The following is a 22,355-nucleotide window of genomic DNA, read 5'->3' on the forward strand; positions in this document are numbered from 1 at the left end:
CGTGACGCTTTGGGTGCAATTTATGTCCGTTACCAGTCTCTGTTTCTTTCTTATTGTACCAAAAAAAAAAAAATTTGCCTTCATTGCCAAGAAGTTCTGTGAGACGTTTTCATCTCCATAAAATAATTTGTAGACATCGTAGATAATTCATAAAACACTGAAAGGAGTTCATCGATTAGTGAAGTGTAGATATAAAGGCATCACGAGATACAGCTACAAACTTGCACCAAGTCAAATAATAAAACATCAGGTTCTTTGTTAGAAATTTACTCTGGTTGCCACTTCGCCAGGAAGATGCTGCATGGAAACCGGGTACTTTTGGGGGATATTCTGATTTCGGCTTTTAAATCATCATTTATTTCATTGACGTACAAACTATCCTGGCATGTAGAATTTCTATGATCCATTAAATTGAACAATGGGATTTCGACACTACAGTACCTTGAACATAGAAATAGGTTGAAGAGCAAGCTGCTTCTTTTTTTTTTACAGTGCCATGACAATTGGAAACTTCATGGGAAAAAAAGAGAAAAAAAACACAAGAAATGCATAAACTTTGCTTCATAACAAATACTCAAGACTGATTGTCATCACTTTCTTCTTTTTTGGCCAATTCCATGCCCTGGAATGTGACAGTAGATGACCTATACTGGCTTCCAAAGGCAGTGCCAAAGCCCCATCCAAGGCCTAGACCAACCCCACAGCCTGCACCTGCAAAACAAAGGTCCTAATTCTGAACAATTCTTGAATGCATTATTTATAGACCAAGAGATATATATGAATGATAGTCTAAGATCTACATTTGAGGAAAGAGACAAGAAGGTGCATACCTGCACCAAGACCCAAAATATTCACAGGCATGCCTGCACCAGACAAACATATACGTAAGCAAATTGGTAGCTCAGTTCACACTCAAAGGGAAGATTTACGCAGAGTCTCAAACAGCAAGTCAGATGAGGTGACTATTCTACCACACACATCAACCAGACAAGTTTTATATCAAGGATCATGGGATCGTCATGCAAAATTCTAAATATCACAAAGATGTTCTTGACGATCGGATATCATTCACAACAGTTATTGGATGTAGCTCATATTTTGCAAAACATGAGAACACAATCAGCTGTTTTCTGTCGGCTGTGGTAGAAGGTAAAGGCAACACTAGATCAATTCATTGAAATTATGCCCCAGCCATGAATAGCAAGCGACACATAGCTCCACTGAGCAAGATTGAAGTACCGAGACTAGTTGGGTTGAACAAGAATTGAAGTCCAACCACACTTAGCCAAACGGATCCATGCATCACCCACATCTACCAGACAATCAACGCTGTAGAAGGACAGTTTGTTGTTTTCTCTCCAGAAAGACCAGCTAATGTGAAGACTACACTAAAAATACCCTTACCACCTTAAGAGAATGGCAAAGCGATGATTGTTAGATTCTTCATTCCTTAGGTTCTACGAATTTCTCAACAATTTCACTGTCCAAGCAAAGTATTTATTTATATATACTGCCCTGGAAAAAAAAAAAAACCCAAAAATACATGACAAAGAAGAAGAAGAAGAAGATGAGCAGAAGATTCAAAATTGAATTTGGATCAATAGCAGTGATAAAGCAGTGTTTAGTTATGAAAAATTAAGGACAACAATTTAAGAAAATAAGGCAACCCCGTAATCAAAACTTGAGGCAGAAATCACTCCCAACCCAACCGCCTATTCCAATCAAATAAGAACCCCACAATTCAGAGAAGCAGCATGATATTTTTAGCTTAGCTGGGTTTTCTTCAAATAACATCACAAGCAAGACTTTAAAGTGAAATAAAAAAAAGAAAGGGAAAAGGAACTGACCCCCAAAACCCCAGCCTACGCCAAAGCCACAACCAACACCGAAACCTGAAATCAAATTTCGCATAAACGACAGAGAGATAGAAGAAGAAAATCAGAATTAATTGTAGTAATAAGCATACCGAATCCAACACCAGGTCCACTAAAATTTGTAAGCACCATTGCTTTTGGAGCTGCGCAGCAACAGTTGGTATATAAATAAAATAAAATCAATCAGAGGCACTTAAGAGTAAGAATATACCGTAGTCGAGTGGAGGTACGATTTCAAAAATACAACTCTCTCTCTCTCTTTTCCTTCGCTTCTATAACTGAAGAAGGAACAAATACCCAGCCCACCAAGAATTCAAAATAGGCCTCTCAAGCCTACAAACTATTGTTATATTAACTGGCCCGGTCCACTTAGAAGGGATGCCATCTACCAATTCCCAATTCCCTTCCATTAACTCAACTTTTGACTGCTTTTAGGTAAAGCTACATGATGATGATCGTCACCAAATTGTCGGAAATCATCTTATCAATCAAAATTTTATTTTTGCAGGCCGCGGAATGCGAGCAACACCGTAGACTTTCGATGGAAGGGTCAGGGGTGTCAGGGAGTGGGAGGATCTCAGCCAAGCTGTTGCCGACTATTCAATCCTGTTACACCCACACTCTGGTAGTCTCGTGTTGCGGCAACATCGTCATCAGATTTTTTCGGGAAAAACTAACATTTCAAGTTTTCAACAATATATACAGAAACATAGAAAAACTTCCAGTGGAATAAATTTAGTACGAAATATATCTGAGTTGTTTTTTACCCGGATCTCACATGCAAAATCGATCAACTTGACTGTTCATATGCAACCACTAGATCAATCAGCCTGACTGATGAATCACGACTAGATAAGACATTGCCAGGTTTGGGCCTCTCTCCAACCCCAAACAGTACTATTTAGGCCTCGACCCAAGTCCTAACTATCCTCCCATGCAAATTCTCAAGAAGTCCCATGAGTAGCAGTAGCACACACCATAAAGCAAAAGAGACAAGTTCCAAGGAAGTCAGTGTAACGCTGCATTATCCTCTACAATTGACAATACGATGCCCACCCTTCTCGGTCAAGGGTTATTTCTTGTCCGGATATCTCCTCAAAAGATGCAAAGCAAGCATTAATCTCTGCATCAATGGAGAACACTTATCTTTCTACTAATTACATAACAAGATATTATAACCAATTACTCAGCTTCTTATATATTCTTTATCGTTATACTACCCTTAACGAGTTAAGCTAACATGATCAAATTATATAAATATTATTATTATTATTTTAAAAAAATAATAATATATATATATATATATATATATATTAATATAATAGGTAAGAGTTTAAGACGAAACAATTTAACTTCACACAAGTTCATTTATAACCCAAAACATAAAACTATATTCAGAACAATAGAGTAGACCACACACTCCCCCCACCATATTTTTCTCCTGCTCTCACTTTTGATACATTATCTTTCTTCCTATATTTATTGATTTAAACATTAGATAATTTTTTATTTCGATAAAAAAAAACTTATTTTTGGAATGAACGTGGAAATCATGTTTTTTTTTAATTAACTTAAAATAATAATTTCTCTGCCCGTTAAAATCATGTCAAATCCTTAATCATAATAAAGAAGCAATTCTATACTCAGTTATTAAATAATTTCTTCAAATTTATTTACTAATAAAATAAATAATTAAACTTATTATATATCAAGAATTCAATTTGTGTTGAAATAGTAACTAAATACTATTTATCCTGGAATTGTTTTTGAGATAGAAGAGAAAGTTACATGGTGTTTCAAGCGAAGTTAGTTTTACGTACAATCGGTTTATCACACTAAGATAAATTCTTTTCAATCATATATTAGCTGTTTTAAAAAATCTGCTTGTTAAAGATTTTATTTAAAATTTAGTTTAGCAGCTCTTGTTAGCCTTTAAAGATGTGTCAAGAATAATCTGAGAGGGATGCCTGATAGTAAAGGTATGTACTTTCTCTTTAGCTATTACTAAATGATATGCCCGCACTAAATGATATGCCCGCACGATGCTGTGAGTTTATGACTTGTTTATGTGTTGTCGTGGGTTTATAGAAAAAATAAAAAAAATTATATAAAGAAAAACTGTTATAATCCATAATATTTTTAAGGAAAAAACTACGAAGTTAAAGTCTCAACCAGTTTAATATTAATAAAAAAATCGACAAAGATAATTTTAGAAAAAATCATAACAAAAAAAAAATGAAAGGAAAATAAACCATGCAGGGAAACACTGTAGCAATCAATATTGTTTCATGAGAAAATCTACATTTGTAATTCTCAACTAGTTCTATATAAAAAACAAAAAAAAGCAAAACAATAGAAAAAAATGGGAAAAAAACATGTGGGGAAAGTTAAAGTTAAATTCTCAACCTGTTCAATATTAAAAAAAAAATCAACAAAGATAATTAAAAAAAAACATGTGGGGAAATACTGTAGCCAGACAAAAATCATCTAGGGAAACACTGTAGCAATCCATAATGTTTTAAAGAAAAAAACTACAAAACTAAATTTTCAACCAATTCAATATGAAAAAAATAAAATTGACAAAGACCTTTCTGGAAAAAAACAAAAAAAAAATAATTTAAAAAAAAACTATGTAGGGAAACAATGTAGTAATTCATAATATTTTAAAGAAAAAAATTATAAAACTAAATTCTCAATTAGCTCAATATTAAAAAAAGTAAAATCGACAAAAAAAATTATGAAAAAAAAAACATGTGGGGAAATATTGCAACAAATCAAAAACCATGTAGGGAAACACTGTAGCAATCCACAATGTTTTTTTTTAGAAAAACTACGAAGCTAAATTCTCAAGCAGCTCAATATGAAAAAAATAAAATCGACAAAGATTATTTTAGAAAAAAAAATAAAGGAAAAATTCATAATAAAAAGAAAAAAAAACCTTGTATGGATATATTATAGCAATTTGCAGTGTTTTAAAGAAAAAAACTACATAGCTAAATTCTCAACCAGTTCAATATTAAAAAAATTGGCAAAGATAATTTTGAAAAAAAAACACAGAAACAAAATAAAAATTAAAAAAAACATGTATGAAAAGTTAGAATACTTTCCCCACATATTTTAGAGTATTGATTAATGATTTAAATATCGAAGTAACATTTAAAAAAAAAAATTTACTATAAAAACAATTGCTAATTTAATCGTTCATAACCTCGTGATAGAATAAGATTTTTTTTTTGTATTTAAAAAATATTTTTACATAAATTTAATTTTTTGCTTTAAATGTTGTTTAGTATTTTCAAGTGTTTAATGTATTTTAATAGACTAATATCACAAATTATTTTTTTAAAAGCAACCACTTGTAAACTAAACTGAACACTAAAAATTTTCAGTATCATTTATCACTGAAATATTTCAAGGGCCACAAGATTTTCTAATTTTTTACAAGTAGAAGAGTAATCTAATGAAGCAGGATGCAGACAGCAAGATAATACCAACTAAATTGGTAGGTTTTACGAGGAAATAGACTTGGACCAACTGCAAATGCAACTTTCTTTAAAATGGCTGACATAATACCAGTTACAATGGAGCACAAAGCCTTGATCACTCTCCAATTATTATATTTTGAAAACAGAGATTATAGCAACAAAACCCAAAACCAACCATATCAAGGCACAACCTTGTAAGCTTTCATCTTGTCTATCCACGAAACGAATGATTTCTTGGAATTGCGAAATCCCAAAAATCCATGTTCCTTGCTCTTATTCAAACAAATGACAGAACCCGGTACACTGAACATCAAATCTGCAAACCACCATCCCCCAACTTGCTCCAGCTTGTTAGGCAGTAGCTGGTTCTCCCTCACAATTTCCTCCCACACTGGTCCCTTGTCTTTCATCTTCTCCGCAAAGGTCACACTACTCTCCCCCTCCTCAAATCCATACTTTTCAATCCCAAACTCTTCTGCTAAAACCGTCCACAAATGCTTCCATTTGAACAGATCCCCGTTTTGGATATTAAAAGCTTCATTTTGAGCATTAGGATCCACGCACGCCCAAATTTCATGCTCTGCGATCAGATCTGCATCAGAAGCAATTGAGTAACTATTCCATGCCTCTTTCGATCCACGAAAGATCAGCGGAACTCCCTCGTGCTTGCATATTGCAGCGTAAACAGAAATAGTCACAATCATATTCATCAAGCTATAAGGTGAAAACCCAAATATAACACCAGGCCGGTGAACAGACCAAGTCACCCCTTCTTTCTTTGCCACTTCCTCGAACATAACATCTTCCAATGTGTAATAAAAATTGGGAAATCTTAATCTGGGCAGATCTTCCGTGAAAGGTGAATCATGAGCTTCAATATTCTTGCCTAATAACGCAAAGGGACCCGCATAATGCTTCCCTCCGGTTTGGAGGCAGACATGGCGGAGATTGGAAGCGTTTGGTATAACAGCCTGGAGGACGTTGCGGAACATGAGACCGTTAATCTCACAGTTCTCCTCCTCCGTGGATTTGCTGGCCCAGGTAACATAAAAGACGTGGGTGACATCGGTGAGTTTAGAAAGCTTGGATTGGGTTTCGGCAGTATTGGAGATGTCGCACTGGATGTACTCCACCGGATGATCCTCGTTCCAGTTGGGGCGGGAACGTCGGGCGACGCCGTAGACTTTCCATGGGCCACCAGGCGTGTCTGAGAGTGGGAGAATCTCCGCCAAGCTGTTGCCAACAATCCCGGTAACACCTAGAATCAGGGCCACGCTTTGGTAACCTCTTGATGCTTCATCATCTTCGGTTTTTTTCTGCAAATTGAAGAAAAATAAATGATATATACATATATACATGTGTGTCTGTGTGGGTTGTGGCCTTGTGGGTGTATGATAGATAACAGCGAGAGGGTTGTTGAATCCTTACCTTGGCAGCGCCAATAGCACCAGACCACCACCAGCTCATTTTTCTCTATTCTTTTGATTGAATTTGAATCAGGAGGAGACAGGAAAGGATGATAGTAGATAAAATAAATCAGGAAAGCCCAAGGAGATCCTCGCTAGCTGATAACTTTTTCTGTAACTACGATAGTGTTTTTTAAAATATTTCTGGCTTAGAAATATTTCTTTTTATTTTTAAAATTTATTTTAAATAATTTTAAATATTAAAAAATAATTTAAATCAAAATAAAAATTTTATTTCTTTTAAAAATAAAAACAAACAGCACCTAACGGTCAAAGCTGTATCGTTGTTTGTTCTGTAGGTTTGAATCGTTGTTCGTTCTGCACGTGTCTTGGTCCGCTTCGATAACCGTACTAAAAGTGGTTTTTTCCATTATTATCAGACGCGAGCCATGACATGCGTGGCAAACTCCTGGCCTTGGGATCGCTGCAAGTCCACCGATAGCATAAATACAATTTTCTAGTGAAAGCACAGAAGAAGAAAATATTCGATTAAATAAGTTTTTGCGTCTATTTTAATTATAGTATGTCCAAGATTTTGAATTAAGAAGATGTGTTTTCAAACCTTAATTATACATCCTCCAATTAATAACTTGTTGCGGCATTATGGAACACGTGTTCTAATAGAAAACGAAAATAAATTGAGAGAGGGTGTCGTGAGCAAACCTATTACTCCATAAGGTTAGTCTATAGCAATTAAATAATCTATATTTAATGTTATTTTTAGATAATATTAACCCATACTCAGTTTCGTTTTTCTATAAATTAATCAAATCCTGACTGACGCCTCTGGCGGACCAAATGATTTTGAAGTATAATGATAGTTAAATGTTTTTTTTTTTTAGTTTAACGTGGGTGTCCGGGCCAGCTTGCGCGTATCTCGACTAATCCTACGGGCTTGAAAATTAACGACCATTTAAGCCTCCAGTGACCATCATATGAGTAACCACAGGGCTCGAACCTAAGACCACAGAGGGAGCAAATCTCTTGGTTTCAAGCTCTTACCACTGGACCACCACCTAAATAGTTGACAGTTAAATGTTTTATTTTGCTTGGTAGGTTCGTAGTTTTTTTCCATTACATGATACAAACTCATTTTATGTTAGCTTGATTCCTATAATAATTTTTCTATCCTTAAATTATTATTTCGGCTTACATGTTATATGTGGTTTTTTTTTTAGTTTTTTAGTTTAACGTGGATGTCCGGGCCAGCTTGCGCGCACCTCGACTAATCTCATGGACCCTGAAGTTAACGACCATGTAAGCCTCCAGTGGCTATCATATGAGCAACCACAGAGCTCGAACCTGAGACCACAGAGGGAGCAAACCTCTTGGTCCCAAACTCTTACCACTGGACCACCACCTAGATGGTTGTTATATGTGGTTTTTACTAAATATATAAGTGGAATATTTTATATGGTTCTTACTAATAGAAGGCCCGCTTTATGCCGCACAGTGGATTAAAAATACAATTTAATGTAAAAAAAGATATTTAAACGGTGCTAACATGTTTAAGAAAAACTCATTACTCAAGTTATAGATTTAATTGAGTCCAATAAGATGGTTTTCATTTAATTTTATGATAAGAAAAAAAGCAACAATAGCAAGTAGACTGAATTAAAAAAAAAAAGTGATCATGACAATTTGCACATAAAAACGCTTGCCAAAAAAAAAACAACTATGACATTCAATTCTCAGACAATCCAATATTAAGGATGAAATAAAAAAAAACAAAAAAAAACAACCAAAGTGACCCCCGTCATCCAAAATTAGAATGTCAAACCCGTGACATGGATAGTGAAGCCATAAAAACCCAATCGAAAGAAAGAAAAAAACTACAATGTCCAATTCCCAATAATTTAAATGTAGAAGGATGAAATGAAAAAAAATCAACAAAAAACTGTCAAGCCCACGATCTAGGTCTTGAGATCAAGATAAACCCATAGAAAGAAAAATAAAAAAAAATCATAAAGCGTAATTTCTAATAAACCTAATATTAAAGGATGAAGTTGAAAAATAAAATCAATGTAAAAAAATATTTAAAGAAAACCAATGTCAATCAGGTTTAAACTTTTAATATCAACCAGAATGATAAGGTTCATATGACCGAAATCATCCCATTAAAGAAAATCACGAAGTTCAATTCATGATCAATAAGGATGAAATTAATTTTTTTTTTTTAAAAAATCAAAGTAAAAATAACAATTAAAAAATAAAAATCAAATTTAACATTTATCACTCTCATTCCCAAAGTAAAAACAAGTAAAAATAATTTCAGCGTTATTGTTATTCTATGTATAACATTCGGGATGTAAATAATAGATTTTCAAACTATAATGGGTGATTACAATTTGTACCAAAATATAGGATGATTTATGTAATTTTCTATGAGAAAAAAGTTAGTGATTGAAAAAAGAGGATACAAACTCTTTCTTTTCCCGTGCAAATCAGTCTCAATATTAGTTAAAATAAAGGACTAAATATTTGTTTAAGCTTTAAATTTGATATCTAAACTCTAATTTTTTTAAATTAATAAAATTAAATTTATTTTATCAAACTAGATATTAATCGAGCAACATAACATTTTATTAATACCGCAGGATCCCCAGGTATGAAAAACAAATCACCAACAAATCGATGCAATATTATAGGATGAGTTAACAAGCCATACCCGTCAGATTAACAAGCCATGCCCGTCAAAAGAGAATTAAGATCGATAAGCCCCAACAAAAAGAAATGAAATTAGAGGCCCCTGTAGACCTCTCTTTGGCTATTTCTTAGGAATAGGAGGGCGTGGATTGCTTCTTCTAATCAACTTTCCAAAGTGGAAGGTGAAACTGTTCTTGCATTTTGTCTTTGTAATTTACCACTCCTATAGTTTTGTACCAGTTATCTTCTTGCGTTGTGGTGTACGTCATTAATTGCCCTTGGACGTCAAATGATAGTATTGACTAGTGAGTTCGGTATTTAATATAATTAAAAAAACTGCATCTTCAAGTGTTGCATCTTTTTGACACATCTATATGTTAGCTTGGAATTTTGTGGTTTCACCTCCATCCATATGTAATCCTGGTGACATCTATCTCATTCAGACGGAAGCACAAAAGGTAAAAGGATTAGTATGAACTACAGTGCCGGCTCCTAGCTGGTTTGCAAGATTTCCGAGAGAAACAAGCATGAACAGACGTGAATGATAATTAGCGATGAATGGTAGTTGAAAGAGTAAGGAGGTCATGTGTGTTGGAAGACTTTGTTTGAAAAGGTGGTAAGATTGGACCTTTAAAGTTGTATGCTTGGTGGTATGATTTTTTTCTTTGAATGCGTACAGTGTTGCTCCTGATCAATCAATTCCTGGGAAAAAACTAATAGTCAAGCTACTTAGCAAACCTATTGCATTGGAACCTGACGATGAACTTATGTTGCCTAGCAAACTAAGTTATACTATTGATGGGAAGTGAACCCAATTGTCGAACAGATATTTGCATATAGACGCAGTGAAGGCAAGAGATTGGCAAAAGGAAACAACATACACTCACTTGTCTTTGTACTGTTGAATTTAACAGTCTGAAAACACTCTACGTGAAAAAAGATCAACAGCAAGAATAGAGAGCGGATCAGTCTGCTTTGGTGATTTCTTAAATGAAAAGCCACAACACCCCCTGTTTTTTCCCCTCCTAGCAGTGATATTTCCACCAACAGTTCCAAAGGCAAAAGCACAAACATTTCAAGCTGCAAAATCATTAGGTGAGGTTGCAAAATCTCGTCAGATATTATTGTAGTGAAAAAAAGAAAAGAAGCGAAAGACAAATGAAGGAATGAGTTGCTCGCTGTCTATACACATGCAAGTAAACTGATAATTCAAAATCCATCCCTTTCTTTTCCTGCAATATCTAGAAAAATGAAATACAATAAATCAAATTGAAAACTAACCGTGAATACCTTGAGATTTTGCTCTTTCCTTTCTCCAAGCTCTTCATTCTGATCACAAGTGTGCAAAAGTTCCCTGTAAGCAGCACTCCTTTTCTTCTGGTTGGCTTGAAGTTTCAAAAAACTTCGAGGAATTCTAAATCCTCCAAACACCGACCCACACTCTCCATCCACTGTTCCATCCTCATTTTTATCCTGTAATCTAGGCACAAACATACTCTCATTCAACAATTGACGAACAATTTCAGGAGAAAAAACCCAATTGGTTTCTGAGCAAAAACAACAGAAACAGAAAGAGGGAGCCTTTTTTCTATGCTTTCAAACAAAGACTGGCCATTTTCAAGCTAGTATGAAAAATTAGGCATGTACAAACACGAGGGTCAGTCAATATAGTTTTATTTTCCCCTTCATTTATGCATAGTTTTAGAAAGTCAACAACAGTAATAACCTTATATGTCAAGCTTCAATTTTTTCTGTTATAGTGGCTTACTTTCTAGGCAAACAAAAAGGAACTAAACAGAGGTTAAGGAAATATATATATATATATATATATATCAAAAGATTAGTATAGTGAACAGATACCTTTGAAAAGAGAAGGACCCATGATGATGATTACTGTGAGCAACTTTGTTCCATTGAGGATTTTTCCTCTGCGTAACAGAAAACCCAGGATACTGCAATTCCCGAAAGGAAAATAGAAGAAAGAATAGGGACAGGAAATAAGTACCACCCACCTCTAAAGAAAAGAAAAGAAAAGAAACTGAAGAAAAAGGCAAGAATCAGAATTACCCACCTCCATCCCAAAGAGTATCACCACGTCTATAAATCAGATTAAAAATAATTAGCAATCAAACAAAAAATAATAATAGAAAAGGGGGGGAAGTTGAAGAGAAAGCAAGAATCCTAAATAGTATAATTGCTTCCCTCTTCAAGATCAAGAAGAACAAGAAGCCTTCCCTTCTCAAAATCATGCCCTAGCTCTCTGTAATAATTCCTTCTCTTTTTGGTCTCGATTCCAAGAGAGGCGACATCATTGAATATCACCCTCTTGAATCTGTCTTACTCTCTGTAATAATTCCTTTTCTTTTCTTGTTGTGTCTTGAAATTATTATTTGAAAAAAAAAGAGTTAATTTTCTACCTTTTCGTTTTTTTTTTTTGTTAATTTTAAATGGTTTTTTTAGATGGAGAAAAATCACGAGGACATGAAAAGAATAACACTTGCAAATGCTTATGGATTTTTTTAGATATGTGTTTTTGACTGATTTATTTTTTGTTTAATAGCCTCTTTCGTGATTAAATGTATTATTTTGATTAGTTTATACGATTTGTTTGCTTTCTTGGAATAACTGGGGATATAGATTTCTCTGGCTTTCTTGTGTTGATGAGAAGAGAAGAAGAAACGCTTAGATTTCTCTGGTTTTCTTGGAATTTGTAATGTGAAGCTACATCCTTGACTGCTCAGTTCAACTCCTAATTTAATTTGGTGTGTTGTGGATAAGAAAGAAAGCTGCAGTTACCTTTTTAAGCAGAAGATATCTGATCTACGAATATATCTTTTAGCTGATTACTTTTAAGCACAAAACCACAGTGTATTGTGCTTACTCAAAATATTTTAGTGAATCCATTTTTTATTTTCTTCATCGCTTCTTTCATTCTGTAGGTTATGTGTTAGACTTACCTGGTAACCGCTGCTGCAAATATTTTAGCATTCCTTTGCACAGCCTTTTTGAAGCTAAAGGTATCGCTGACAATATCGTACATGCAACCAGGAAAAGAGGAGGATTGGTATTGGCTACATTACTACAATTCTTATCATAAATGTTTGTGGTGATTTGGTTGGTTAGAAAGTGTCTCTAGCAACTAGATTTACTGTCTTGTTTGTTGTTCAACTAACTTTTATTTGCAAGTTGGTGGCCTTAGGTTTTAGAAACAGTAGTGATGAACTCTATCTCTACTACTGTCTCAATTTAATGACATACAAAGAGCACCAACAGCAAGGCTATATAGAATCTGCTATGATTCGTGTAGAAATCCATTTTGGTTGAGTTGCTGATGTTTTTTTTTCCCCTTGTTTTACAGGTAGGAACGACAGCAGAACGTTAGAGGTTTACATCTGAGGAAATTTTTTATGTCAGGATTGGGGGAGTCAAAGTAAATTCTGGGATTTTCTAATGTTTCCACATTTGTATAAAGTTTTGATTGTTACATGGATGGTGTTAATGCAAGAAGAACACTAATTTTCTGCCTTCAGCTCAGCACATTGAGATATGCAGAACCTTGCAAAATTAGTTACCAAGTCAAAGTAGTTGTAATCAAATATATTAAAATATAAATGGGTTGATAAAATAGCGTTTGCCATTGGAACCTGGTGAAAAATATATTACCATCATTTTCAGTTTTTTTTTTTTTTTTAAAAAAAAAAACTGGTGAAAAATATAGGATTGTCATTGCTACAATATCTACACCTGGAGGATGAACAGTTTGATTTTGTGGTGAAACCTTATTTTACTTTATAAAATTTTATTTTTTGTTTGAAATTAATTATTAAATTGGATTATTTGATAATTAATAAGTTGATGTCAAAAATAAATTTTAAAAATTAAAAAAAATATTATTTTCATATATTTTTAAATAAAATTATTATCCAAATACAAAACATTACCTAAAATCCATCTTTTTTTAGCTGTTTATTATTATTATTATTATTTAATGTTAATGTTTCCCCAAGTATTACAAAGTTTAAGTTATCTATCTTATGGGCTCTGGGTCCTGACATGAAAGAGAGGCAACCCAAGTTGTTAATTGATACTACTAGTAGCCCAAAAGGAAGAGAGATTTTTCCCTGTTTATTCTAAATTCCTGACAAGAACAACCAAAAGAGAAACAGACCTCCAGCAAATGCATTTTTCTTCAGAATACAGATATATGCTTTAATAGAATTCACCCACAAGAAGAACAATCCATCGATCTTCAAAATTATTTTTGAAAACAACCTACTACAGCGGTAAAAAAGAAGCAAACCTAGACCCACCCAGCTCAAGGCACAATCTTATGAGCCTTCAACTTGTCCACCCACGAAATCAGTGAATTCTTGGAATTCCTAAACCCCAGAAACCCATGCTCCTTACTCTTATTCATACACGAAATAATGGACTCTGCACCCAACACAAAATCTGCAAACCACCACACTCCTACCTCCTCCAACTTGTTAGGCAACAGCTGATTATCCTTCACAATTTTCTCCCACACTGCTCCTTTATCCTTCATCAACTCCGTCAAGCTCACTTTCTTCCCACTCTCAGGCAAACCATATTTTTTTATCCCGAACTGTTCAGCCAAAACCTTCCACAAATGCTTCCACTTAAAAACATCTCCATTGTGGATATTAAACGCTTCATTTCGTGCATTAGGATCCACAGCTGCCCAAATTTCCTGCTCAGCAATCAGATCTGCATCAGATGCGATGGAATAAGCATCCCAAACAGACTCGGTCCCAGGGAACAGTAAAGGCATCCCTTCATGTTTACATATAGCAGCGTAAACACAAAGGGTGCCCATTATGTTCATCAAACTATATGGAGAAAACCCCAAAATTGTATGCGGCCTGTGCACAGACCAAGTCACTCCCTCTTTCTTTGCCACTTCCCCGGCCAGAATGTCTTCCAAATCGTAGTAAAAATTGGGTGCGTTTAATCTGGGCAGATCCTCCGTGTAAGGAGTGTCATGTGGTTCGATCTTGCCTACCAACTCGAATGGACCAACATAGTGTTTAAGACCAGTTTGGAGGCAAACATGTTTGAGATTGAGGGCGTTGGGGATAACAGCCTGGAGGACATTGCGGAACATGAGGTTATTAGCTTCGATGTTCTCGGCCTCCGTGAATCGGAGGGCCCATGTGACATAGAAAATATGAGTAACATCAGTTAGCTGGGAGAGTTTTGCTTGAGTTTCCGCCGTGTTAGATATGTCACATTGGATGTATTCAACAGGGTGGTCTAAGTTCCAATTTGGTCGTGGACGACGGGCCACTCCGTAGACTTTCCATGGTCCACCAGGTGTGTCGGAGAGTGGAAGGATTTCAGCTAAGCTGTTGCCAACAATGCCAGTTACGCCTATTACTAGAGCCACGCTATGGTGTCCTCGGAACGCGTTGCCATTTTCAGACTGCTGCTGCAAAACATTTGCCCAAAAAATGAAACGTTAAGTAACAACATAATTCAAAAGTTGAAATAAAGTGAAGATTTGCAAATGGGATGGTTTGTTTTTACCTTGGCACCTCCAATTGCACCTGCCCACCACCGGCTCATTTTCTAGACTGGATTATTGAAGAAGTAGGAGAAATGGTAATGGATTATAAAGGGGAAAAAGGGAGGGATATAAAGGATACAAGAAGAGTCTAACTAACGGTCAATCTTTACTGTCTCGCAAGCTTGTCTGTTTTATTATTATTATTATTATTAACATGGATATTTGAACTAATTTACACGTATTTTGATTAATTTTACGGGTTCTAAAATTAATGATTATGTAAGTTTTCAATGGCCCTGAAATTTATAAAACTCGAACTAGTAATTTTTAAAGAATAAATTTAAAACATGATCAATTGAAGATTTCTATATGTTGTTTTGGGTGAGCAGGTCATCGGGTTGATTTTGGAGTTTGTAATGCTGCTCTGTAGTGCTATTTTTTGAAGGTTATCATATAGATATGGCATGATGACGGTTTGGAATGGTTTTAAAATAATTTTTTCAGGCCCGGCCCGTGATTATCATCTATCTTGATTGTGTGTACATTGTCAAAAGTTATATAGAAAAATTAATTTGTTGATATGATTTTTTAAATGGTATAAATATAATTATTTTTTATTTATACCTCAATAGAAAAAAACTATTTTAACAATTCATTTATATTTAATTTTAATACTTTTATAAAAATTTAATTGATGAAATAATTTTTTTTAATATTTTAATATTTTTAATAAATATATAAAAGTGATTTTTTTTGTCACACATCATTTGAATTTTTCATTAGAGCTGCAAAATAAAGTAAAATAAAAACTAAAAATTTAGGTATTTATTTTGGGCGGGGGTTTGAGATTGAGTTTTAATCTATTTTTTGTTAAAATTTGATTTGATTTTGCTTTAAATTAATTTTTCTTAGTGTTTTTTAATATTTTTATAAATTTAATAATGAGGTGTTTTCAATCTCTTGCTAGAAGGTCATGAGAGGCTCCTATATTTTTGTATATACCAACTATTTTTTCAAGTTTAATGACATTTTATTTTGCTAAAAAACAAACCTAAATACTATTTGTTTTCTCCATAATAACAAAAAAAAAAACAAAATTAAAAAAACTAAAACACTCGAGGTTTAAAACTTTATATCTCAAAAGCGATGGAGTCATTTCACTGTAAATAAAAAAGTGAAAAGGATTAAAAGCTCCAGAATGCCAGCCTTAAAATTAATGATATTTCCTTAGCCCTTAATTTTTTATTTATTTGTTTTTGGCACAGGTGTGGTATATGGTAGAAGAACACGACAAACGTGAGGTTGGTCGAATGTTTTTATTATTTTCTTTTTATCTAAAGTTACAATACAAATCCGCGGACATGGGCTTTTGCTGGAAGAGGGAAAAGCTGAATTGTTCTGTCAAAGCTCACAACAAACATTTATTTGTCTTTTATGAGCTGGGCAACATTCAAAGTAACCCAGACACTTGGTTAGCTTCATCGCAACAAACTCTCTTTCCAGACCCTCGTAGTATGATGCTTTTAATTAGAAATGTACTGTCATGATGTTATTTTATATTTCATTATTTATTTTAACAATAAAATATCAAAATTATCTAAATATAATTTAATTTAATTTTTTAAAAAATAAATTTAAAAAATATTTTAAAAAATAATTTGAATTATAAAAACCCTCCTAAGGTTTAGGTTTGGGTATCTGCAGCTGCACGTTGGATCGGTGTCTATACCTCGTATGTTTTTGTGTTTTAAAGTTTTTTTGAAAAAAATATTTTTTTAAAATTAATATTTTTTTGATGTTTTTTAAATTATTTTGATGCTGTTAAAAATAATTTTTTAAAAAATAAAAAAATATATTTTTTTAAATTAATATTTTTTTGATATTTTTTAAATTATTTTGATACTCTGATGTTAAAAATAATTTTTTAAAAAATAAAAAAATATATTATTTTGATGTATTTCTAAATGAAAAACACTTTGAAAAGCAACTACAACCACAATCACAAACACACTTTCAAACACTAGCCCTATTTGAAAGTGCGGTCTGAACAGATGTTTGTGAAAATTTATATTTTTTTATTTAAAATTATATTTTTATGTTTTTAAATTGTTTTGATAAAATTAAAAAATTATTTTAATAATTTCTAAACAAAAAATATTTTAAAAAAAAATCAAAACTCCTCTCCTGATATCCTACATCCTACATGGATATACTAATCTGGTGTCGTTGAGTGCTAACCCTAAAAAAGGCCATTACACAAATGGACTACTCCATTGAAGGTTAAGACCGGCTATAGGTCCAATATCTTCAGTCCATTTTCAAGAAGTCCACCCTGCAGATTCCACACCTCTAGGAGTCGAGGCCTCTAGCTCTTAAGCCCCGCAATATTTACATTCGTAGTACTTAAACTCAGCCTCACCCAAAACCTTTTTTTTTATAACTTATTTTTCTTTTTTTAAAATTATTTTGTGATTTTATATATGGAACTGATAATTTTTATTTTTAAAATATATTATCTTACATTTTTACATTGCTGATATAAATTCTCGTTGTCATTTTATTAAATAACACTGAATAAATATATATTGACTTAATTTATATGTGTGTGTGTGTGTGTAAGTAAATAAACGTATAAAATGGAGATCTTTTTCTATTTGGTAACATGATCAAATAATTAATTCAAGCCCATTTTATTGATGCATGATTTGACCTAATGATTGTTTTAATGAACGGATGAAAATTAAATTCAACCATGTTCACTAGAACCACACACACACACACACACACATATAAATCTGGAGATGGAGTGGTCGTAGTAATTTTATTTTATTTTTTTAATAATTAATGCAATGGTGGTAATCTTGGAAGAATATTTCAGCCACCTTTAATCTTCCCTTCAGCAGTATTTAGTATTGTGATTCAATTTTAATTTTTTTTTGAACTATTTGCTTCCTCATGATAAATTTAAAATAAATACTGCAGGTACTAGTAGTTCTCACATGTTCACCAACTTGAAAAGGTTACAGCTTAATTACTCAAAATGTTCCAGAAATTGATCACTGTCATTGTGCTCGAGATTCCATCTTCCTGTTTAATAAAATAAACATCATGGTCTGCATATTTTTTTAAGGAGATCCAACGGAAAAACTAGTGGCCAAAAAAGTATATCGAAGGTATCGAGTCCACCGCAATAAAATCTGGAAGTCGCAAATCACAGTATCTCTCCCTCAGCACGCAACAATCCTGATCCCCATCTACCTTCCATTGATCGAGCCACAACAGCTTTCTTACTCCTTGCCCTTTCCATCTCTCTCTCCACCCCTTCATTTCCTATGGTGGACAGCCCTGAAAAGTTGCAAGCAAAAGTGGCTGTCAAACACTAGACTAAATAGTTCAAGCAATAGCTAGGTTGCAAGCAAAAGTGATTGTCACTCGCAACAATGGAGTACTAAATAGTTCAAGCAATAGGCACATGCACCAAGTTTAAGGAAGAAATTGAGTGAAACATCTGAATTCGAAACAGTTGTTTAAGTATGCATTATAATGTGTATGATGAAAGCTCATATCGCTTACTGGAGATAAAACCTTTTTTCTCTATCATAATTCTCATCATCTCATCATGTTTTTGCTTGTCATAATTCTCAGAGTCACCATCCAGTTCTTGCACTCTACTTGATTGATTGCTTGATGTTTTTGACTTCAGATTGGCAAAAAGCCACGTAGCTTCCATCTGTTTGCTGATCATACGTGCTGCATGGTATGGAATTTTCACACCTTTGGCTGTTTCAGTCTTGATGCAGCCATTCAGGTACATTACACAGTCCATCAAGCTTTCTTTGGCCAACCTTTTTATGTCAAAGGCCTGTGATCTTCTCCATAGGCTCTTGCTGTGAGAATTTGCAGGAGTAGACAGGCACAGAGCTCTAGTTAAGTCACTAATGGCAGCATCTGGGTTCCCAAGCTGCAAGCGACACTGAGCTCGGTCACTGTAAAGTGCCACTCTCTCTTTTCTTAACCTCAATGGACATAAATCTAGTGCTTCAGTATACTTCACCGATGCTTCTTCTATGTTTCCTAGCCAAAACATGTGGTTGCCCTGTTGTTTTATCAAACCCGCCAAAACCCTTCTCTCTTCAACCATTTCTTCAGTCATTGTTTTCTCTCGTTTTCTCCTCTCTACCTTCAAATCCCAAATTTCTTGCATAACTTTTTGAACTTCGCTGTTCTTTAATTTCAACATGCTTTGTCTGTAATAAAAAAGAAGTACTCTTGCGATTGCATCTCCTACATTTGATCGATTGCCAAGGCTCCTGAGTTCAACCAAATCTACAAGAAACAAGGCGGAAACTTCTATAACTTTAAACCTGGTATCTTGGTCCTTGAGAAGTAATAGAAGACAATCAATACCAATATACTGCCAATCATCTGAAGATCTCGAGAGATTACAGAGACTTCTTACAACTTCTTTGGATTCAGCAATACTCTTTCTTCCGTGTTTGCTGTAACATAAAATTCTAATGAGTCCAACCCCAGAAGGTGATACGTGATTCATCACCAATCCACCCCACATTTCACACAAATCTCTTAAAAAATCCTGCCTACAAATGAGATTCAGAGACCTTTCTTTGCAAGCAAAGCAATTTAAGAGATTGAGAGACCAGCGTTGAAGTTGGCAAGCCCACTCCTCTGCTTTCCTGTTCTCAGTGTCCAGCCCTCCAACACCTCTTGTGAGCAAGTCACTATGATACTTCAGCCTCTCCTTTGCATCCCGTACCCCAACGAATTTTGAGTACACCACTTCAAGGCAATTGGAAGCTAACTGCATAGCTGATTTCACCACATCTTCTTCATACATTGCTACTGCATCAAACGTTTTCTCAAAGCTTGCAAGGTGACCCAGAGCTCGAACGGCAACTCTTTGCTCTACCCAACTAATCTTTCCTCTTAAAAGATCCATTAATGGAGGTATCACACCAGATTGAACAGCTTTCTCTGCAAACTTAACCTTGTTCATGGTGTAAGAGCCAATAATATGAGCTGCATAGTAAGGGATGTAAATGTTTTGATCCTTAAGAAGCCAACTTCTATTATCAATACCTTTCTGGATCAAACTTGCCATGCAGTGGAAAACACCGAGGGATGGGAACTCTGGATCATCTGGTTGTGTCATAGCAATATTCCATAGACCGCTAAGAACCAGAGCAAGTGCTTGGCTGTCTCTGAAAGGCATTTCCTTGAAACAACTCTGTAGTCCTGCTCTCCTGATCATTGAGTCTGGCTCTTTCATCGTGCAAAAGAAACAACTGGGATTGATGCAGTTCTGTTCAGTACCAATATCAATAATGCTTTCGTTACTGCTGGTAGTGGTTATGGTGTGAATTATCTTCTCCTTTTTCTTCAGGGAATCCATAGTTCGGTGGCAAATGAAAGAATTGGTTTAGTGTTTTTTTTTAAAAAAAATTCGTAGGGTTAGCTTGGGGTTTGTAACATATAAAATTTAACCAGAGGACATGAAAAAGCGGGGGCCAGCTGGTGTAGTGACACCTAGTCACCTAGCTGTAGTGTGCACGTGAAAATCTTTAATAATATATAAATTCAGATTTTCTCAGAAGCATTTTCCAAGATCGAATGTTTGTCTTTTGTTCTCGAGAAAGGTTAAGACTCGGTTGTTTCACCAGCAGCTAAATTTATTATAACAGCTCTTACAGAGATTGTACTTCGCTGCATGTATTTACGAGCTCGAGAATGGAAGATCCAATAGTTACAAGATGCTATTCATATACATTCTTCTAGAGGGTACTATAAAGGCATTAATTTGAAATATCATAAACAAGGAGGAAACTACTGATACGTACTACGATCACCATGCTCGATGTAAGAGGATAGGACGAGAGATTTTGTTTGTTTGGAGCTCAATGGAGGGTGCAGCATCTACCTTTCTTCAATACACAGAACCCAAAACAATAGTAATTGCCATTGTTCGCCATTAAATACCAATGGAATTACTCTCTATTCTGATGAAAAATCTACACTTTTATATTACTCAGCAGTTTATGAACCTATCTAAAACAATCTATAAATTATACGTTGTTTACTGCTGTATGCTCTCCAAGTGCTTCCCAGATCATAAAGCAAGTGGTCCTCATCAGTCCTTTAAGGGGGGGGGGGGGGGGGGGAACGTATCGACGTACTATCTACAATTCTTCGCCCCACAAAACCAGAAAAAAAATGAGAAATTTCGGCCAATTGCCATTCCTTAATTTTAATATTTGACAGGACTCGTCATTCTATGAACCGATCTTCCTGAGCAGTTCATGGACCCCGAGGAATGCATAAATTAAGCATCATTTCTCTTCCATCATGCCAAGTGCTTCTCAGTTCATAAAGCTGGTGGTCCTATCACTCCTTAGCATTTTAGACCTTCCACATAGCAGCTCTTCTTTGCTGTTGAATCTCACTCTTTTCACCCTCTAAATCCTCTTATTTATATATACACTCCCAATGTCCTGTGGTAAAGAATCACTTAATCAAGAAGATTAAATCTTTGCAATTTCCTAGATGTTACAAAAGAATAAAAGTTCTGAAATTAATTGAAACAAAGTTTCCTGATTTTCTGTATAGGTTCTTCACCATGCATGTTGGGTTCCTTCATCAACTTCTTTATTGCTACTCTCACTGTCGCATTCTCATTAGAATCTTGTTTTAATCACAACTACTTGCGAAAGTGTAAAACATAAAACATTAACAGTAGAGAACCTTAGCACCAAATGTAGATCGTCACTAAATCAACTGCGACTTCAGTGAGTGTTTATTTTCTTCTAGTTAGGAAAACTTTATGATGAAGGAGATATTTTTTTTTCAATGTATAACTTTATATTAATAGATATAATTATATGAAAATTTTTCTAAAAAATCTCAGAGGCAATGTTTCTGACCCACAACTCATAAATTGACCCATGTGATTTGCTAGTTGATCCTGTAATACTGTGACCTATTTTCCTTTTCAGGTCAATCACCAAGCCAGGTATGACAACCATAATTTTTTTTTTTTCATTAAAATAAATGCTGAAAATATTGGTGGTGGTGGTGAGAGAATCCTCATCCATCTAAACTCTAAAGAACGAACGGGGTCTTTCTTCTTTATCTGGGCTCAGTTTAGGGCATTTAGCCTATGGTTCTGGACCTCCGTTCGGTTCTTAGTTCACCGCTTTCTTTTGAGTCTTTAACTTTTGTTATTAAGCCCATTGACTTTAAAAGTCCATTTAAGTTCTGCCAACCATGCTCAATGTAAGACCATCATTCCAGCAAAGCGACGGGCTTGGGTCATATCGTCCAGCAACAGAATGAATCCCACCCT

At 34.5% G+C, this 22,355-nt stretch overlaps 5 protein-coding genes and 1 long non-coding RNA gene across 8 annotated transcripts; 1 reads left to right on the plus strand and 5 right to left on the minus strand.

The window, feature by feature from the left end:
• Nucleotides 1-334: 334 nt before the first annotated feature.
• Nucleotides 335-2,134, minus strand: LOC7462854 (protein TRIGALACTOSYLDIACYLGLYCEROL 5, chloroplastic). The gene is made up of 4 exons (XM_052450221.1): nt 1,967-2,134; nt 1,848-1,892; nt 831-863; nt 335-711 (listed from the first exon to the last, which is right to left on the minus strand). Exons 1-4 carry the CDS (start codon nt 2,004-2,006, stop codon nt 575-577), a joined length of 255 nt encoding a protein of 84 aa, XP_052306181.1. The 5' UTR covers nt 2,007-2,134; the 3' UTR covers nt 335-574.
• Nucleotides 2,135-5,399: 3,265 nt separating this feature from the next.
• On the minus strand, nt 5,400-6,960 carry LOC18109150 (3-oxo-Delta(4,5)-steroid 5-beta-reductase). Its single transcript, XM_006387360.3, has 2 exons — nt 6,788-6,960; nt 5,400-6,675 (listed from the first exon to the last, which is right to left on the minus strand). The coding sequence occupies exons 1-2, from the start codon at nt 6,824-6,826 to the stop codon at nt 5,539-5,541; spliced, it is 1,176 nt and encodes a 391-aa protein (XP_006387422.3). The 5' UTR covers nt 6,827-6,960; the 3' UTR covers nt 5,400-5,538.
• A 3,160-nt stretch (nt 6,961-10,120) lies between these two features.
• LOC18109151 (uncharacterized) lies at nt 10,121-12,167 on the minus strand. 2 transcript variants are annotated; one of them, XM_052450352.1, is made up of 4 exons: nt 11,543-12,167; nt 11,332-11,423; nt 10,762-10,951; nt 10,121-10,551 (listed from the first exon to the last, which is right to left on the minus strand). In XM_052450352.1, exons 1-4 carry the CDS (start codon nt 11,546-11,548, stop codon nt 10,264-10,266), a joined length of 576 nt encoding a protein of 191 aa, XP_052306312.1. In that variant the 5' UTR covers nt 11,549-12,167; the 3' UTR covers nt 10,121-10,263. The 2 variants fall into 2 exon arrangements, with proteins under 2 accessions (XP_052306312.1, XP_052306311.1); XM_052450351.1 differs by having other exon boundaries at nt 10,753-10,951.
• LOC127904978 (uncharacterized) lies at nt 11,622-12,998 on the plus strand. Its single transcript, XR_008058485.1, has 3 exons — nt 11,622-11,733; nt 12,411-12,535; nt 12,830-12,998. It is a non-coding gene; the product is annotated as an uncharacterized LOC127904978 (long non-coding RNA).
• A 567-nt stretch (nt 12,999-13,565) lies between these two features.
• LOC7472673 ((S)-8-oxocitronellyl enol synthase CYC2) lies at nt 13,566-15,164 on the minus strand. 2 transcript variants are annotated; one of them, XM_002302386.4, is made up of 2 exons: nt 15,019-15,164; nt 13,566-14,920 (listed from the first exon to the last, which is right to left on the minus strand). In XM_002302386.4, exons 1-2 carry the CDS (start codon nt 15,055-15,057, stop codon nt 13,787-13,789), a joined length of 1,173 nt encoding a protein of 390 aa, XP_002302422.4. In that variant the 5' UTR covers nt 15,058-15,164; the 3' UTR covers nt 13,566-13,786. The 2 variants fall into 2 exon arrangements, with proteins under 2 accessions (XP_002302422.4, XP_024450949.2); XM_024595181.2 differs by having other exon boundaries at nt 13,566-14,917; nt 15,019-15,159.
• Nucleotides 15,165-18,459: 3,295 nt separating this feature from the next.
• On the minus strand, nt 18,460-20,456 carry LOC18096283 (uncharacterized). The gene has a single exon (XM_024595262.2). The coding sequence runs from the start codon at nt 20,406-20,408 to the stop codon at nt 18,537-18,539; it is 1,872 nt and encodes a 623-aa protein (XP_024451030.2). The 5' UTR covers nt 20,409-20,456; the 3' UTR covers nt 18,460-18,536.
• Between the last annotated feature and the right edge of the window lie 1,899 nt (nt 20,457-22,355).

The sequence above is a fragment of the Populus trichocarpa genome, chromosome 2 (assembly GCF_000002775.5).
Source record: "Populus trichocarpa isolate Nisqually-1 chromosome 2, P.trichocarpa_v4.1, whole genome shotgun sequence".
In the NCBI taxonomy this organism is placed as follows: domain Eukaryota; kingdom Viridiplantae; phylum Streptophyta; class Magnoliopsida; order Malpighiales; family Salicaceae; genus Populus; species Populus trichocarpa.

Excerpts from the sequence above, each read along its gene's own strand:
- LOC18109150 (XM_006387360.3), bottom strand. The coding sequence starts at position 6,826 with ATGAGCTGGTGGTGGTCTGGTGCTATTGGCGCTGCCAAG. Across the intron at positions 6,676-6,787 it reads GTGCTATTGGCGCTGCCAAG|AAAAAAACCGAAGATGATGA; the intron begins GTAAGGATTCAA and ends TTCAATTTGCAG.
- LOC7462854 (XM_052450221.1), bottom strand. The coding sequence starts at position 2,006 with ATGGTGCTTACAAATTTTAGTGGACCTGGTGTTGGATTCG. Across the intron at positions 1,893-1,966 it reads TGGACCTGGTGTTGGATTCG|GTTTCGGTGTTGGTTGTGGC; the intron begins GTATGCTTATTA and ends ATTTGATTTCAG. Across the intron at positions 864-1,847 it reads CGTAGGCTGGGGTTTTGGGG|GCATGCCTGTGAATATTTTG; the intron begins GTCAGTTCCTTT and ends TGTCTGGTGCAG.
- LOC7472673 (XM_002302386.4), bottom strand. The coding sequence starts at position 15,057 with ATGAGCCGGTGGTGGGCAGGTGCAATTGGAGGTGCCAAG. Across the intron at positions 14,921-15,018 it reads GTGCAATTGGAGGTGCCAAG|CAGCAGTCTGAAAATGGCAA; the intron begins GTAAAAACAAAC and ends AATGTTTTGCAG.
- LOC18109151 (XM_052450351.1), bottom strand. Across the intron at positions 10,952-11,331 it reads GGGTCCTTCTCTTTTCAAAG|ATTACAGGATAAAAATGAGG; the intron begins GTATCTGTTCAC and ends GTTTGTGCCTAG. Across the intron at positions 10,552-10,752 it reads AAAATCTCAAGGTATTCACG|CTTGAAATGTTTGTGCTTTT; the intron begins GTTAGTTTTCAA and ends ATGATTTTGCAG.
- LOC18096283 (XM_024595262.2), bottom strand. The coding sequence starts at position 20,408 with ATGGATTCCCTGAAGAAAAAGGAGAAGATAATTCACACCATAACCACT.